This window comes from Charadrius vociferus, unplaced genomic scaffold (genome assembly GCF_000708025.1).
Source record: "Charadrius vociferus isolate BGI_N301 unplaced genomic scaffold, ASM70802v2 scaffold214, whole genome shotgun sequence".
NCBI lineage: Eukaryota > Metazoa > Chordata > Aves > Charadriiformes > Charadriidae > Charadrius > Charadrius vociferus.
In genome coordinates this window covers 3637624-3656181 of record NW_009647955.1, presented here as the reverse complement: position 1 = coordinate 3656181, position 18558 = coordinate 3637624, and the positions used below count along the sequence as shown (strand labels likewise).

General features: G+C 41.5%; 1 protein-coding gene across 1 annotated transcript in view; it reads left to right on the top strand.

Moving 5' to 3' along the window:
* The window catches only part of ATP13A4 (ATPase type 13A4), a 40676-nt gene that overhangs the window by 9313 nt on the left and 12805 nt on the right, over window positions 1-18558 (top strand). The window contains exons 3-18 of the mRNA XM_009883369.1: window positions 1194-1331; window positions 3668-3738; window positions 3830-3910; window positions 4392-4461; window positions 5275-5409; window positions 5832-5904; window positions 6554-6685; window positions 7898-8068; window positions 8506-8663; window positions 11987-12175; window positions 12493-12554; window positions 13240-13390; window positions 14761-14847; window positions 15543-15696; window positions 16289-16400; window positions 18257-18381. Of these exons, the coding sequence (XP_009881671.1) occupies window positions 1194-1331; window positions 3668-3738; window positions 3830-3910; window positions 4392-4461; window positions 5275-5409; window positions 5832-5904; window positions 6554-6685; window positions 7898-8068; window positions 8506-8663; window positions 11987-12175; window positions 12493-12554; window positions 13240-13390; window positions 14761-14847; window positions 15543-15696; window positions 16289-16400; window positions 18257-18381 (1909 nt within the window). The remainder of the gene's footprint in view (window positions 1-1193; window positions 1332-3667; window positions 3739-3829; window positions 3911-4391; window positions 4462-5274; window positions 5410-5831; window positions 5905-6553; window positions 6686-7897; window positions 8069-8505; window positions 8664-11986; window positions 12176-12492; window positions 12555-13239; window positions 13391-14760; window positions 14848-15542; window positions 15697-16288; window positions 16401-18256; window positions 18382-18558) is intronic.

Genomic DNA, 18558 nt, shown 5'->3' with positions numbered 1-18558 from the left:
AATATGCCAGTTCTCAAATGTGATGACTGCTGCTAATGAGGATACAAGTAATCCCATCAGCTTGATCCTTGGAATTCTCTTTTGCTTCACATAAAACCTTCATTCATAATTCATCATAATCTCTGCAATTGCAATATAAGAGCCTATTAACTCACTTTTGTTATTGAATTTTGACTCACTTTAGTTCAAATAATGAGCACCTGTGTTATTCGTTGCTTCCCATCTCAATCTGCATCCCAATGTCTACTAATTCTGAAATTTAAGTTAAAGATAATTATCAGAAAATAAATGTTATTCTACTCAAAATACCAGTTTAAGAAGAAAAGTGCACAAATAAATAAGATATATAAACATTATTAAAGTTTATTTGAACTCTTAAATTATTCAGAAGGACTTATTTTTGGTAGGTTTTTTTTTCTGTTGTGATTTCCAAATGAAGTTTAATAACTGCGCTTTCAGAACCTGACTGGCTGAGGTAATCAGCTTTCTCCATCTGCCAAACTGTTCACACACTGAATATGATACATAAGTCAGTCTCATAGTTGGCTTTAATGCATGGGGGTCAGTGTTCAGGACTGAAACTTAACATGTGGGTACTTATTACTTAGGTTTCTCTAATCTCTTAAGACTGTACTACCAACACTAGTTATCAGGCAGTTCCAACGTTGCACATATTTTACAAAAAATAGCAAGATCACAAGTTCAGTTTGTGGCAAAAGCTTGTGGTGCTTTTGTAGGAGGCATGGTGCTAACACACTTGTTCCGATGAAGTGTTAACAAAGGAATGACTGTGAAAAGGTATTGGCACTAAATATCCATTTTGCAGTACAGCACTATGGTTTGTTTGATCTTCCCTTTAGAGTATGGTCACTGCATCTCAGATTGTCCTGTACTGTTTGCCTGTCCTAGATCATGACCTGAATGTTCACATTCCATCCTTATCAGCCAAGCACCAGACCTACAGTCAATGAATTATTTGCAGTAGCGGCATTTTGACAGGACCATCGTTCTGCTCCCATTCTGTAGATTTATCTGTCAGTCACAGGTGCTGGGAGGCCCCTGTTGGTTAGTTCTTTAAAAAAAGCTGGAGCAGTGCTCTAGAAAGGCCTATTGTAATCATTCACTCCAAGGTGATAGTGAGTTTGGTCTGATTTTGAGGGAAATTGTGACACTTCTCTTTTATATTTATTTAGGATGAATTTCGGATTTATTCTCGTAAGACTGTGACATGGATCTCTGTGTCTGCACTTATCAGAAGTAGGTCAGATTATCCAGCCACTGCTGAGGAAGACTCAATCTTCAGCAAAGCCATAATGAAGACAAGTTTGCAAGTAAGTTAAGTATTCTCAGCAGCATCTGGGAGATGATAGCAAATCTCAGATACGCTTCATGGAGTGCAAGTGAGCTGTGAAACCTATCCAGCTAAGAAACTTGCAGCTTGATGAACACAGTGAGCTGTGGAAAAACAAGCTGGGGATTTTGGAGAACTGTACTCACCTGTGTACAAAATCCTCTCTTACTCCAAGGCAGGTTATGAAAAAAGAATCCTCACTGCTCCTGAAAGGAGACCTATATTTTAAGTAGGAGAGCTTCAAGACACTGGGGTTGGCAGTGACGAATCAGAGTTTGAAATAAAAAACTCATTCCTGGCACAGGAATCAAGGAACTTATGGGTGGCTCTGTATCTGAAGGGAAACTGTGAGGAACCAAACATCACAGCGCCCCCAGTGACGTGAAAACAGGGATGAAGGCAGCTTAGGGGGAATAGAACCAAAAAGTGCCTAGGCAGAGCTGTGTCGGTATTTCCAGGAATGCTTCATCAAGGAGGGTCTGAAACACATTTTGGTTTCTTGCCTTTGTATGTACCAATTTGTGCTTTAAAGTACATTTGCTGGAGTCAGGTATTGCACTGTTGACTGTTTCTGCAAAAATGTATCCTGGTCTCTGCCAGTTCCATAGCTTTAAGATCCCAGTGAGGCACTGGGGAGAAGGTAGATGATTAATTGGTCCAAGCAGATCACAAGGTCCCTCATGAGTTGAGTAAATATAATTATCCCCATTTTAGAACAAGTACCAGACAGTTCAGTTACATGTCTTGCTTAGCATTACACCTTTAATTGGTGTGAGCAATAAGAATACAGTGGCACACTTGCTAATATCTGGCTCTTAGAATCATAGAATCATAGAATTGTTGAGGTTGCAAGGGACCTTTAAGATCATCAAGTCCAACCCTATCTTAATTATAGATACAATATCGCTGCACCAGGGAATGTATAAAAGTGCTATTTTCCCTTCCAGGAAATAGATTTCTAACTTATTAGCATTTATTTTTATATCCATAGCAATTTTTAGTAGATATTTTCATTGTAAACCTAACTTTAGCAGAGCAAAGCTGTTGCTATTACTGCTGTTTTGTGTGGGCATATATTAATGTACATAAGAAAGTTTAGTGCCAGCTAGTTTAATCAACTAGCACGGTATGAAAGTGAGTACTGATTTGTAACATTCTTTAGAGGATCAAATTAGTAACATAAAAAAGCCCAATATAGCCTCAAATAATAGGCCCTTTGAACACCACTTTCATATCAATCAAAACATCTAGATAGAAAAGAGCAAATTTCAAAGCAGCAAATAGCAAACAGTTTAATCCTTCACTAGCAATTCAAAAGCCCCTACTTGTAAGTCAATTGTAAAACCTTTTTTGCCGTTTAACCTGCCTAAGACCACAGAGTAATATGTAGTGCCCAAGAGCTGTCCAAGGACCTGTTCCAGCAGCAAGTTGAGTCCCTCATTTCCCACTCCAGTTTTTAGCATTGCAAATACTGCAGCTTCTATTGCATGAAATCCTAACTACAGACCTCTTGTTAGGTTAATGACTGTGGTTATAGCTCCGTTTTGAGTCAATGTATGAGTTGGGTATAGATTTCATTGGCCTATAATAATACTTATGGCACTGGGTAGGGAGAGTCCCCTAGAGCTGATTTCCTTATTACTTATGTGTATAGCCTTGCCTTCTTCCAGCCGATATGAAGCGCCATTATCTCTAATAGGCTTTGTTATTGTTGCGCAGGACAGGACAGACTCCTTTTGCAAGTTATAAATGGAAGAATGTGTTCCTAGTGGATAACTGCTCTGCAAGGGCTTAGCATTAGTGACTCAGGAAGTATCCTGGGATGGCCTTTCTTCTCTGTTGACATATCTATTCAGGTGAAGGACTCGGCACCATGCCTGCAAACTGCCCAAAGCCTCCTGCTTTCCTCAAAGCCAGACAGAAGATAAGGGAGCTGTTGACTGAAGGCAGGCTTTGACAACTGCCTGTGTACCCACCACTGCATCAGCGATCTCTTCCCTTCATATCGTGAAACGAGAGTGAGGACTGTATTCCTTGCTTCACAAAATGTGGAGAGAAGAATGCTGCTTTGTACTTCCTTGACCTAAAGATCTGTAAAGCTTGCTGGAACCTGCAGTGAGGTCAGGATCTCACTCTGTAAGATAACTAGGGAGACAGTAAATGCAGTCCTGTCTTCTCTCCCTCCCTGCCCCCCATATAAATTGCTTTATCTGTGCTTGACCGCAGTGAGGATGCCTAGCTGAGATCTGTAAGCAGGCCTGGGAGTATTTTTGTTTGCTGTGTTGCATATATTGTTGTCCCTGTTGTGTTTTGCAGGTGAAAAGTATCCAAGTACAAAAAATCCGCTATGTCTGGAATATCTATGCAAAAGAGTTCCAGAAAGTCGGGTGAGTTCAATACCCTCGTTACACAAGTGTCTGAGGAAGTCAAGCTTCTTTGTGAATAACATCCTAAGGAAACTACTCCTTTGTATTTTAGAGTCCTAGAAGACCACCACACTTGCTCAGCTATACATGCCAAATTTGGTTCTGGTCTCACCTGCAATGAACAGAATGTCAGGTACACATTTTAAAACTCAAATACTCAACATATGGATTTCAGAGAGATGTAAGTTCACTGTTGTTGGTGCACTTTCCTTGAGTTTCTTGTGTATCCATTATATGCACATAATTTTAGATGAAATGGTCATGCATGAAAAATTGAATGAAAAGGGCTAGAGAGTGTTGTGTATTCCTTGTCAAAGTTTTTTAAATGTCTCAGTATTCATCACTGTTATTGTTCTCAATCAGGAAATGACTATGTTGCTTAAAAGGCTGTGTTACACCTCTTGTCTAAGTAGATCTCACTGGTATAGTCATCTTTTCTGACATAAGCACTGTGTGGACATTTAACGTTTTAGCTTTTCCTTGGAGAAAGATCCTCACAGCCTATTTAAGCTGGGATTGATACAAGCTCTCAGGACTACTGAAAGCTGCAACTTCTTGAGTGAGCTACATTGTTACTATTTTATCTATAAGGGATGTATCTTTATCCCATACAGGAGAGTTATATGTGGGCCAAACACTATTGATGTTCCAGTGATCCCTGTTTGGAAACTACTCATCAAAGAGGTTAAGCATTTCTGTTGCTTTTATTCTAGGCTACTTGGGGAGGTAGAGTCGGTGTGTATAGAATATAATGGATCCTATGTCCGAATTAGCTTTCCAGTACTCACTCATCAAGCACACTCCCTTTTCAAATCCTATTTAAAGCTGTTCCGTGAGACCACCATAAATTCGTTTATTTCCATGGTTCCCTGTCTTCCATCCTCATGCCTGTATGGCTGCTTGGTGTTTGTACGTATCTGTGTCTTGGAAGCTCATTCTGTTGGCCTTACAAGTGTCAGTGAATGTTTACAAGCTCAATTGGAAATCAAACCTTCCAGGCAAAAGCTGTCTCTTAATGAGCAGAGATTAAGTGAACAGCAGTAGCTGGTGCATGCCTACAGCAGCAGAGAGATCCAATGAGCTCATGACTCTGGGCACAGCACCAATATCTTCTTCAGACACGGACTGGCTATATGTGGCCTAAACAGTGTTTGTGGAGATGTGCCTATGATGTCCATCCTCATGGCACAACCTGCTCTTCTCTCACTTTTGTTACATTTCTTGTAAAGAAGCAAGCAAAACAAGGCTTGGGCTGAGCCATTCACATCCCAAATAACATCCTATCGATCCAGATTATTTGGCCCTTCTATCAGATGGAAATGGTCCAATCTGATTAGACTGAGGCTACTGCTAACAAAAGTAGAAAGGGGGTTGGGAGACACAACAGTTAACTCAATAGCTTTTATTCCAGCCCATTTCTAACAGGATGGACTGGGTGAGTATACTGTGGCAATTTAAAAGTCGCCAGCTCTTGAGTATTACTTTCTCTCCAAACAGGTCTTAAATCCATTTTACGTGTTCCAGCTATTCAGTGTGTGTCTGTGGTTTGCTGAAGATTACATGGAGTATGCCACTGCCATCATAATCATGTCTCTCCTCTCGATTTTTTTGACTGTATATGATCTTAGACAGGTGAGACACCTCATCTTTTTCCACAGGGAAGATTTATTTCTAATGTCTGGGAAAGGCCAGGATATTACAACATGCACATGTACAGTGTTATGAGAGTTACTCAGAGATTTAGTCTCATGACATTGTGTAGTAGCAGGTGCAATGGCCTGGCCTCCTAGTCATCCTAATCTCTGTGTGGTTCTTTACCCACATCCTCCCTTCCCCATTCCAGTGCTTTGCTTTGTAACTTTTTGTTACACCTTCTCCATAATTAGGGTGGGGAGTTTCTTTCTCTGTATGATTGTACAGTTTCTGGCAGGTCCAGAGTCCAGTTTATGAGGGCTCTCATAACCACAAATAACAAAAGGGAATAATTGTTAGTGGATGAATTGCATCATGTAAATAAGATGTAACACTTTTGTGTGTTCTCCTTTAATTTACAGCAATCGATTAAACTGCACAGACTGGTTGAGTCTCATAACAACATCATGGTCACTGTCTGCAGAAGTACGGAAGGTGACTCCTGTACACTTCTTTCTTCAGTGTGTTTTGTTTCTATAGCAATTTATATCAAAATCGAGAATGTATAGTATTGAATTCCTTCTAGAGCAGTTTCCTCTTCTGTCTCTCAGCTCAATTAACTAGCTTCTGCAAATTGGGTTAATTTGATCTAAACTATATTGTAGCACATCAAACATATTCATAACTGTATGAACACAGCCTTAGCAAAAAATTGTCAGGAAAACATCGTCATTTTTCTTAAGGCAGTGCTGAGAAAGCCAGACACACAGCCATTAAATGGCTGTGAGTCCATCAAATTGCTCCATGCAAATTCTGTTCATTGCCATGGTATTTAGAGCACAATCCAAAAACATGAAGTCAAACTAAGAAATGTAGATCCGAGCTTCTTCACTTAGGTCAGCACATTGGAACAATAACCATTGGTTGGGCTCCTGGGGAGATAAGAAGGACTTCTGCAGTTCAAACTGATGCCTAGGCTTTTCTAAATATTGGAGGTTGTATTCTTAGGTCCTACTTGTGGTCCTTTGTTTATCAGCCGTTATAAAGAAGTAACAATTTATTCAGCAGGTAGTTCCTTGTATTTTTGCTCCTTATCACAAAGAAATATATGAAGCACAAAGTTTGCATTACCTGTCACCTACAGGTTTCCAAGAGCTGGAATCACACCATCTTGTTCCTGGAGATACGCTGGTTTTGAAAGAGGGCAAAACCCTTTTGCCTTGTGATGCGATCCTGATCAGCGGGCAGTGCATTGTAAATGAAAGCATGCTGACAGGTACAGCTCATCCCTCCCAGGTTTACCATCAAAACACTGTCACAGCCCTGTGACTTCATACAGTGACAGGACATACAGGGTTATCATGTATAATCCTTATGAGGTAGTCCATAGCTATCCTAGAAGGGGATTCTTTGGGGTGTTTGCTATAATAAAGACTGAATTGTAGTTAGCCCTAGCTTATCTAAATAGACAAGGTGGACTTTTAGGAAGGGCCGTTCAACCTTTTCTTCCTTTCTGAGGTGCAGAATTTAGGAAGGGATCCTCTAATTAGAAAGGAAAGAGTAGACAGTGAAGAGGAGCAAGCAGGACAGGAGAAAAAGCAGTAAGTGCAGTGCAAAGCTGTTCCCATGCAGGGCCCACAGTCCACTCAGGCTGTAGGGATTTCTTTTGGTCACTCTGAATGTCTCATTGCTGATCGCTACAACATCTCCAACCTGCTGGAGTGTCTGTCTAGCTCTCCAGACACTTCGCCCCACGTTCATGTGATAGCAGTAGAGGACGCATCTGGTGGGAGGGTTCACTGCAAAGCAGGATTTTTGGTGCAGGAGATGTTCATAGTTCTGTTTCTTGTCTTTAAATTTAGTCTTGATCTGAATTGAGCTGAAACCCACAGTTCTGAAATTTCATGTAAATGAGAAAGTCTAGAAACCCCTTTCATTTAGAAAGCTTCAGGTGTCAGAAGGTATTTCACCTTAGTGTATCTGCTCTGACATAAGTAGGATATTTGTCAGTTGTCAAGCATTGAGCTAAAGGCTGTCCTTTTTACTTGGAAGGGTAAATGGGGAATGTCATGGTTAATCTGCCTAAGGGAATACTGTAGGGACCTGCACATGAGGTTCAAACTAGGTAAACAACTTGTGGCCATCAAGTGGAGTCATGCAACTCCAATTCAGGTTTCTTTTTAAGTGTGTATATCTACAGCCAGGGTTCGGAGTCCTTGGACAGCTTTCAGTTCTCAGACCTAGACGAAGCTGTTGTACTGATGCAAAGGAAAGCTTTTCTCTGGCAGAGTCTGCTTGCTTGCGAGTCTTCAATCTCTTACTCACTCTGAAGATGTCACAATATAAAAGTAACATTTCTCTAAACTGGTTTCTCTGCTAAATACCTTTAACTTACCATCTAGATGTCTAGACACTGTATTATTTGAAAGTCAGCAAGCTGATTTTAAGGTGTACTGAAGTTTTCTTCATCTGAGCTAATCTTTCCTAGGGGAAAGTATTCCGGTAACAAAGACCCACTTACCCCAAGCTGATAACTTCAAACCCTGGAGAATGCACTGCGCAGAGGATTACAAAAAACATGTCCTCTTCTGTGGAACAGAGGTCATACAGACCAAAGCAGATGACAGAGGAGTAGTGAAAGCTGTGGTGCTGCGGACTGGTCAGTCAACACTTCAGTTTGCTTTTCCTTTCATGCTTTTTCTTACTGGAACAGTCTGACTTCATGTGCCCAGTCCCGTTAAGTTAAAAGCGTTAATCCAAATTCACAACAGTGAGATGGAGAATCAATATCCTGGGCTGAGCTAAGCTATTATGCATTGTTTCTGTTTGCTTGGCATAACTTTTACAAAAGCACTAGCATATAATTACAAAGAAGAATTTTGCTTTGTTTCTGAGACATTGAAACAGTCCTCCTCCTTAACACAAAAGTAACTTTTTTCTATATTCTGTGGAGTAGGTCATGTACACCGAAATGAAAGATCTAGGCCTTCTTTCTTGAGTTACAGAAATTATGAGTCATTTTAAAGCCTTCCATTCTCTGTAGAGAACTTTTGGAAATGTTTTTCCCCTTGGAATGATTTTAGTTTGACTTTCCAGGTTTCAATACAGCCAAAGGGGATCTGGTGAGGTCCATTCTGTACCCAAAACCCATGAACTTCAAGCTGTACAGAGATGCCCTCCGGTTCCTGATGTGCCTCATAGCATTTGCAGCCATTGGAATGATCTATGCAGTGTGTGTATTTGCACTTAATGGGGTGAGTTACTAAATGCAGGAGAAATGGTCACACCCATTTTCGAGAGACTTGAAACTTGAGTGGCTTCATATACATTTATATATAAAAATATGGTCCTTGTCACTCTCCTTTTTGCCTTAGTATATGAGGCCATTTTACAATGTAATTGAATTTGTGACAATGCACAGGCTCTCATACATTCAATTTCAAGGTCTCAAAACCCCACTGTTTCCCAGGTCATTTCTACTAAGGTCTTAGCAAATCCTACACAAGCACTGCATGTCTTATCAGCAGGCTTCTGTATGCAGACTGCCTCTGTTTGTGTGTTGCCTGCCCTGTGCTTGCTGGTACATGTAAATATCAATGCATGTAATTAGCATAACGCTTTCTAGAACGCTGAAAAATGGGAGATCCCAAGATCTTAGCACTCTGCAAGTACCTTTTATAGAGTTTTTGTAGCGTTTTTTGTACATTCCTAGAAAACTCACAAGTGAGTTATGGGTTAAATGGGACACACTGATGTGTCATTGTGAAAAGGCATCTTTCCACAAACTCCAGTTTAGATCAAAGACCCATCTATCTCTGTCTCTCCACTGACTCTGAGAGTTGTTGGGATCAAATGCTTATGAAAACTGGTTAGGAAGTAGGGCAAGTATAGAACAATTCTTCCCTGGTATAGTCTTCTAACTTCTTGAAGAGAAAGGTCTAACAGTTGAGTAAGTTGTCTTTTCTATCTAGATCATCTAGCTGTAATAGCCACTGAAAATCTCCCAGAGTGTGGTTTAATATATTTCTGAATTCATTTATGCCTTGGACTTGATGGCACTTGTGGCAATGATTCCCACAGTTTCATTATGTACTGCATAAAAATGCTTTTAAAGCTGCTGTCAAAATCACTAGGGGCACTGTAGGTTTTTGTTGTAGAGAAGTAGCAAATAGCTGCTTTCTATTTGATGTTTCCTGTACTATTCATGATTTAGAGATTGCTGGCCACCCCTTCAGCCACCTTCCTTCCATGTTACAGAGCCCTGAACAGTAGAGGTGCAAACACAGATCCCTGAAATTTACTGATGTTACAAAGAACTCCCCATTTTCTTCTGCCCTTTTTTTCATATTTTTTTGTATAGTCATTTGGTGGGGGGGGGGAATGGAAGGGAGATAACCTTCACTAAGTTATCACTCAGCTTAATATCCTTGAGAGCTTTTGGGAAAAACTTTTGCAAAGCCAACTGTCCTGTATCAGTTGAGTCACCCACATCTCCATTGATTTTTTCTGGACTTCTCCAGGAGGTTCTCTGATTTTTCTCCAGGAGGTTCACTGATGTTTTCTGGTTTTCCAGGTCTTCCGTCTGTGAAGACTGTGATAGCTCTTCTCTCATGTGCCATATACATCAAGGGTTGATTAATTTTGTATTATATTTTTAATCAAGTTTGTCAATATATAACTAAGACTTACTGTATCAGGAAGCAGCAAGGGCCAGCTATTCCCTAGGGGAAGGCAAGCCAGGAGCCAAGGGTGACCAGAGCACAGGTAATGCCCTCACTGACACAGTCACAGTGTATCTGAACATGGTGGGGGGAGCTGAATGCTGGTAACAGCCCATCAGTAGTCCCAGGCAAGGCAAAGTGGTAAATAATTCAGGCAGACCAGTCTGAAGCAGAGATGAGGACAAGAAACGAGGCTGCAACACAAACCTACAGGTGTCCATCCAGGAGACAGTGCTAGAGGCAGGTACACCTACAACATGGCTCAGACAGGGACTGAAGGCCCAGGCTTGAGCTTAAACGGAGCTCCTGAACCCATAACCAGGGGGTTGGGTGGAGGTGAGGCTAGTGAGGGTAATTAAGGCCTATTTGTGCACTTGCAGCCCTGCTACATTGGTCTGTAAATCTCTGGAGAGTTTGCCTGAAACCCTTTTAAGAACAGTTCACTCATTCTCATGCATCAAGAAAGTCAATGTAAGAAATAGTTGTACACTGTAAACAGTAGTTCTGCAATTTTTAAAGCCCAATTGCTTTAGAACTTCTTCAAAAACTTTCAAGAAATCATTTCATGCCTTGATAATTATCTGCCAATGTAAAGTCCAAGTCCTGAGTTGCAAGGTTGATTCTGCAATTCAGCTTTTGAATCATTTTTCTCCTTTGGAATAATCTACAATCAGTTGGCTCAGAAGATTAATTCCCCTCGGGATATCAAAGAAAGTATGTTTAAGAACATATCCTGGTGTCTACTTTGCAGTTTTTCCTTTTTTTTTTGGTTTAACTTCACCCTTGTAATATGTAAGATACATGCTGATGTTATCACAGCAGCTGAAACTGCCTTGTCAGACTGGTGTAAGATTCAGTCACATGATATACTAAGCGCTTTCTCTTCTGTGGCTGTCTTATCTAAAGGTGGTAAATGCTTCATTCTAATACAAAGTAGATACAAAATATTATCAAACTGGTGCCTTCTGTTGTCTGAAACAATATCAATGAAGGGAGAATGAGAACATGATGGAAATTCAGCACATCAAATGCAACATGATTTATGGTCCAAGTCCCAAGCTCAGAACTAGTAATAATAGAACTCTAATGATGGTTTGCAAATCCTTCTGAACTGCAGATTGGCTTTGGTTTGCAGTGCCTCAGTTCTGGGACCCCAGTTTGAAATGCATTCAATCCTTTGATTGATATCAATGATATCAACTGCCGAGAATAACAGTGCTGACATACAGCATACTGGCAGTCAGTTTTACACTGACCTCTAAGCTCCCAAATTAGAGATTGCTTTTAGAAATGCAACTTCTACTTCCATGTCTCCTCCTGCAGGTAAAAGCAATTTCCTTTCACAACTCCTAGAACATAAGGTCTGAAGAAATCATTAGCTCATGCATCCTGCCCTCCTTTTCGGCACCATCCCATATGTCTCACCTGTCACCCTAACATTGAGTCCAGAGCTATGCCTGTAGGCAGTTGGACGAATGCCCTTATAAATGGCAGATTCTTGTGAGCTGTGTCATGGGAAACCGGGCTTGACTGAGACTGCAGTAACCTAGCTGGCATGTTTGAACTCATGTGCTTTGGAGGAGACTCTAAGCTCTGCCTGGCAGGTTTGTTGGCATGGAGAATGAAGGAAGGCCTGGAGGCTGCTCTTTAGTAGTGGTGCAGCCTTAAAGCCTGTGGTTAAATCGAAGTAATTAATTTCTTAGGGAGATGAATACATGATGTACCATGGGCAGAAAACGCCACGGCCTGAAGCACCTGCAGTAGAGGGGAGGAGGATGAAGAGGGCTACATTCAGATAATCCAAGCAACACTGCTTGCTACCCTCTTGCTGATAAATGCCTTTGGTTTTATGTCAGGAGGAGGCAGGAGAAGTGGTGAAGAAGGCTTTGGATGTTATCACTATTGCTGTCCCCCCAGCTCTGCCAGCTGCCTTGACAACAGGGATCATTTATACTCAGCGGAGGCTGAAGAAAAAGGGCATCTTCTGCATCAGCCCACAGAGGATCAACATGTGTGGACAGCTGAACCTCATCTGCTTTGACAAAGTAACTGCTATGTGGTGATTACTCTCTTACTAGTAATGGGAGCCATGCCAGGGGTGGGAGAGTATGGGTTTTGATCAAGCATTTCCATTGTATTTTAGAAACACACTGACCAATCTTGTATACTTAAGTATGTGTTGTCTGAACAGACGCTGTTGCAGATTGTTGTTTTTCTTGGAATCCAGGAATTAGCTGATAGCACTTCTGCTCTGTACTGTGCTGGCATTTTCTGGACAGTAACTTCTTAAAATAAGTCTTGCTTTTTACTCCTCTTGGAGTTCTCATGTGGGAAGTTAATTTAGATGTACATTTTAACTTAGACTGGCACCTTAACAGAAGATGGCCTGGATCTTTGGGGCTTGCTGCCCTCTGAAAGAAACTGGTAAGGCTCCTTGACACACCAATGGCATTTATATTTGGTGGGATAGTGACTGAATTCTCCTCCTAGACATATGAACAAAACTGAACTTTTTTCTCTGTAGTCTCTAGAAAATGAGTTTGTTGCCTTATCCCAGGGGTCCTGCTCCACATGAAATGATGCAGCCACTGTTGTCAGTATTTGGCACAGCATGTCCAAGAAGCATAGTCTGCAGCAGACATGCTAGGTTAAATCTCAAAGCTGCAGTGGTGCCTAACCCTTTATGATGTGAAGTCACTGTTACCCATGAGATTGCCACTCAGACCCTCAGTGCCCATGTTTTTGCCCATTTACATTTCCAGAAGTGTGCATGCACAAAAATGCTCAAACTTATATCAGCTTCATAGCTCAAGAGTCCTTACACAAGCCACAAGGAAGATATATTATCATAATCTGTTCTCTGTCCATCCCAATGGATTCCTTAATTTTGCAGAATACACCTATTCTGAGCATGTGTATCCCAGCCTTTAAAAGGCACATGAGAAGTAGCTTGGGGAGGGGAGGGGAGGGCAGGGCAGGGAGGTCAAGTCCCCAGAAACGTGCTTGTGGTCTGACCACAGGATAGGACTTTAACAGCCCCCTGACCTAGGATTTTTTTTTTGTTAGTTATATGTTGTTTGTTGTTCTCTGACCATAATTTTTGCATTAGCTTCCAGGACATTCACAGCTTCCCTGCGGACCACAGCCTGCCTTGGGGCCCAGTGTTCAGAGCAATGGCGGTTTGTCATTCGCTAATTGTTTGGCAGGGCAAGATCCAAGGAGACCCACTGGATGTGAAAATGTTTGAGGCCACTAACTGGGTAAAGCTGTGCTTTGTTGCTGTGCAAATAGTGGTGGGAAGTTTTGGTGCTCTTACAAAGGAGAAATGTCCCAAGCCCTTCAATGCAAATAGCTACTTCCAACACAGAAGTAAAACAGGTAAAACCCAGAAGAAATACCACATGCTCAGGATTTTGGAGAAATGTTTCTTGTTTCTACCTAGAGCTTTCACCTAGGGGTACTTTAAGTACTTAGCTCTTTTGACTGGAAGTGGTGGATATCATACAAATCCCACTGGGGTATCAGCTCTGACTGTGGCTGCTGCCAGATAACAGGAAGTCCCAAATGTGACTTATATGCAGATTAAGACTGCTTTTACAGAGCATATAACAGACTTCTGCAAGCTTTGAACTAGATACAAGATTTCAAACTTTGTTAGAGCTCTGTCAATGTGGAGATATTTCTACCATCTTCAGGTTTGAAATCCCAGGCTGCTATGAAAGCACTGCTTTCAGTCTCTGTCCCATTACGTACAAACAGTCATCGGTGTTGCCATTTACTCTCTGATAGTTGCAGGGAGGGGAAGGGGAATGAGCATTTATGAAAACTAAAAGGCTGCAAATCTGAGATGGATAAGAGGAAAGCAGCCCATAATTACCTGGTGAAAGGTACAGCCACAAGCCATTAATGATGCAAGATAAGAGATTCAGGATAGGATTAGCTAGTTATGTGGGTGAACATCGGTACTTAACACCTGTCTGTTTTGTATCTGCAAAATATGTAAAAAAGACAAGTTTCAAGGAATAAACTATCCAGTAATATAGGAATTAGAGGATGTTTTTCCCCAGGAGCATCACATTGTCATCTTCACCTTAGGCAGACATCCATTGAAGTTTTAAATTAAACAGGAATAATCCTGTTAAATAATTCCTGTGAAACATTAATAATCATGTGCCCTTTGACACCATAAAATATTTTTGTTCTTCACAGTCATGTTGTGACAATTAAAAAACCCAGCTGATATGTGGAGTACTTGAAGAGCAGAGGATGCTGCTTTTTACATTAATACAAACACTTATTAATTATTTTCCCATTTGGTCTATGCTATAGCTAAAGATTTTTGCATATTTAAGTGGGTTGTCATGAATAAACAATTTATTTTCAGTGAGGGGACATAATCTATTTGCTGTGCAAGAGTACAGCATATCTTGGTGAAGCTCTGGATTTCATTGCCAAGGGAGGAAGTGGGTTTTCCATGACTGGAGCGTTTTAGAGTGAGATCAGAGAGACCGTCCTCAGGAATAAATAGGATACCTTGTTTTGAGAGAAGGAAAAGCTCTAAATGATTCCTTGACATTCCTTTCAGCTCTACTGGTGCTGGGATCTGAAAGATTTTTCTTTCAATACACAGGTGATAGATGATTCCAGTGGACACCAGATTGAAGGTCAAGGATCCACACATGCCACAATTGTTAGACCCGGGCCTAAAGCCAGCAGTGTAAGCTATCTGCAAGGTTCACATTCCTGATCAAGTTAAACTGTCAGTGTAAGAGTTACCTTTGAGTAGAGAAATGTTTGGTTGTCCTAGTCCAAGACAGCTCTTCCACACTTTGTCTTTCTTGTACCGCCTGCAGAGATTGCCTTGCTCTCGCTAATTAAAAAGAGATGCCTAGGCGAGCTTGCTGCTCACACCAGAAGCAGGAGGATGCTGGATGACAGATTGTCCAGCTCAACAATTTGCCTCTTCTGGTGGCTTGACACTCAATCGAAACTCAGCTGAGTAGTGAAGATCTCTTAACAGCACTTGGGTCTGCAGTGGAGTCTGGTAGTTGATGTCAGACCGTTACTGGTGACATACACCAAGGAGGCACTTTCAGACATCCATTTTCCCTTTGCAAAACCAGTGTAAGACCTAGCAAAGTCCTGTTAAAGAAACAGGACTGGTGAGTTCCTTTCAGTATATGACATCTAACAGTCTGCTGAAACTGTCAGTGAAGTTTTCCTACCGCTTAAGCCAAATATTTCTCTACAAATTTCTCTTCTTTATGTATCAGTCCTTTCTGTCCCACTGTGACAAATTAGCCCCTTGTACATGGTTAGCTTCTTACCATGGCCCAAAGGAGAGACCTAAAATCCTTTGGCCTGAGTTTAAAATCCTTGCTGCAGTATCTAATCCACTTTCTTTTCTCCTAGGCCCCGGTGGAAGGAATTACCATTTTACATCAGTTTCCATTTTCTTCAGCTTTGCAGAGAATGTCTGTCATTGCCCAGGAAATTGGTGGGGAACAGCAGGTCTTCACAAAAGGGGCTCCAGAAATGGTAGCCATGTTATGTAGAGCAGAAACAGGTAACTAACATTTATAAATGCTTCCTAGAAACGTGTGTATAAGTGACTTTTGATGGTGCAGTGAAGAGGAAGGTCCAGATGAGGTTTCTGGGTCTAAGACTTTATCCTTCAGCCTAACAAGTTAGGGTCTTTCTGTTGTGCTCCAAGTCTAAGGCTAAGCTCTCACACAGGCCTTCTCTGCAAAGAAGGACTGCTAAGGGATGAAAGCAAGTACCAACTCTTGTACAAGGTGTACCATCTCTGCCAGAATAGATACCTGAAAAAGTTCTCTACTGGTCCAGTATACACCAAAAAAAGTTTTCATTTTTCTCCAAGCCTTGGGAGGGTGGCTAGAAGAGCACAGCTCCTTCATGACACACTGGAAGAGGTAAGACTTTGCAAAATAGCTTAGGGTACTAAGTGCAAAGTGGCAGATCAATGATTTTCTTATTGAGCAAAGTTCAGTTCAGCAGCTTTCCTTCATGTCCTTGGTCTATTGGTAGACTGTAGGTGTACCTGCCCTCTGGGATAGGAACCTTCTCTGCTGCAAGGCTTCCTTTTATTAGAAAGCAGTCAAATGGCCTGATGAACTGTCTTTTCCCCTTTTGCACAGTCCCATCAAACTTTGAAAGCAAGCTTCTGCTCTACACAGCACAGGGCTTTAGGGTCATCGGACTGGCATGTAAATCTCTACAGGCGGGGAAGCAATCTACTGATCTAACAAGGTAAGCCATAGACTGCTTCTTAGCAGCCACATTCAGCCATGGGCTAGTGGTGTCTCACATAGTACCATTACCACAACACCCCTGCCAAAAGCAGGGCTGTAGTACAGAGTTTTCTTGGATTTAGGCCAGAGGGAATCTGATTTAAACCTGGATGAGAATGGGTAAAGGGCACTTCACTGCCCTATGCTTATAGCACATGCCCAGAATCCTTACACAAATCTTAACAGTGGATCAACACAGGAAGTATGACTGTAGTACGCTCTAAAGGCTAGTACACCCCTCTCTCACTTCCTCATTTCTACCAATCTTATTGCAGATTTATCCAGGCTTTTAGCTGAAGAGAAGTCTTTTGTTTGTTTGTTTGTTTTTGTTATCCCGGCTCCTTGATTAAGCAAAGGCAGCAGATTACCCCTATTACTGTTTTCTAGCCCAGTGAAAGTCAGCAGAGTTTGGCTTCTGTCTCAGTCTGATCCTTTAGCTTTCTAGCTTTAGCTTTCTTTAGTTTCTAGAGAAGCCGGAAAACTCTTTTGGTATGCTCGTGGTATTAGTTTTCCACAAGCCTCACACAAAAACACCTACACCTGAATCCATATACTTTTACCCAAATCCCTCTAGCTTTTGCCTGTGATAATCCAGAAACATCACTTCTGAAACATTGGAGGTTGCTTAGCATCTGCTCTCCTCTCTGCTTACTAGCTGCAGGTCCTAATTCAGATGGGGCTCACTTGCTCTTTTACAGTGCTTTTTGCTTTGCTAAAAGGGCCAGTGACACTGGGGCAAAGTGCAAGTGGTTTGTTTAACTCTTGTGACAGGTGTCATAACAGACCTATCCGACCCAATGAGCAAGTGTGTGTGATATGTCCTGGATTTTGCAGTTGTGTGTGCAGTTATAGCATACGTGATGTATATACTACCAGGAGAAAAAAAGAAAACTGGAGGTCAAACACAAGATCTGCTGTGAAAGCAGTGACTATTCTGGCACCACCTGACTCAGCTACTCTGACTGCAATACAAGTGTTTGGCATCACCTCCTTCTTACTACCATGGCTAAAATAAGTGTTTGAAAGCTTTAATTTTTTTTAAGACTCTTCAGAGTCAACCTCTCTCCCTGAGAGACCTCTAGTTTATGACTCAGGGATGGGATTGTTTACTAAATTCTGTTCTGTTCTCAACTGCATGTGTTCGACTATAAAACAGGCAATAGCACAGGTGTAAAGAAAAGAGTCGGAGAGAACAGAATTGGAGGTCTCCCGTGCTGTTTGCTCAGGTCCTACTTTCAAGAGTAGCAGATAGGTTTACTAAGGTGTGCTTGTTGTACAGTCCTCAAATGAGAAGGTCTAGTGTGCGTGAACTTTCCAAATCAGACCACCACAGTTTGGGAATCCTGCAGGAAATTCAGGGTGCTTTTTCATGCTGGCTAAGGATGGTGTATGAATGGAAAACGGTCCAACTTATCCATCAGGCTTCATATTCATATGTTGAGCAGGTAGGTTGAAATTGGCTCTTTTTTGATTTGGTAATTAAGCAAACATGAGCTGGGAGCTGGCTATGTACTGAACTCATTCTTCAGAACAAGAAGAGAAGAGAAGAATGAAAAATCAAGTGAAGGTCTTCCATACACAACCAGCACCGCTTGCCAGCGGGAAGTAAGCCCTGCTGGTATTGAAATAGCATCACAAAAGACAGACAGCCTGGGACTGCTGAAAACTAACAAGTTATTTTAATTCTTTTGAGTTAGGTGGGATGGTTAACAGTTATAACTGGCTATCAGCAAATACAATGCATACAATACAATGCAAAATCAGGCCAAAGGCAAAAAGAAGAATTAAAACTGTCTGTCTGTTCTTTACTCTTAGGGAGGAGGTAGAATCTGATCTGACATTCCTGGGTCTGCTGATAATGGAGAATCGATTAAAGAGGGAAACAAAGCCTGTCCTGGAAGAGCTCACTGCTGCCCATATCAGGAGTGTTATGGTCACAGGTATCTAAAAAGGGTAGATTATTTATGTGGCCACTGGCCCAGACAGGGAGTTGAATGAGGTTTGAGTGAACAGTCTGCTGCTTTGTCACCACCTCTGTTAGGAAGATGCGTTTGTATCTTTCAGACAATTGCAGTCCAAGAAGCATCTGTGTTGTGATAATGATGTGAGCTGAACCG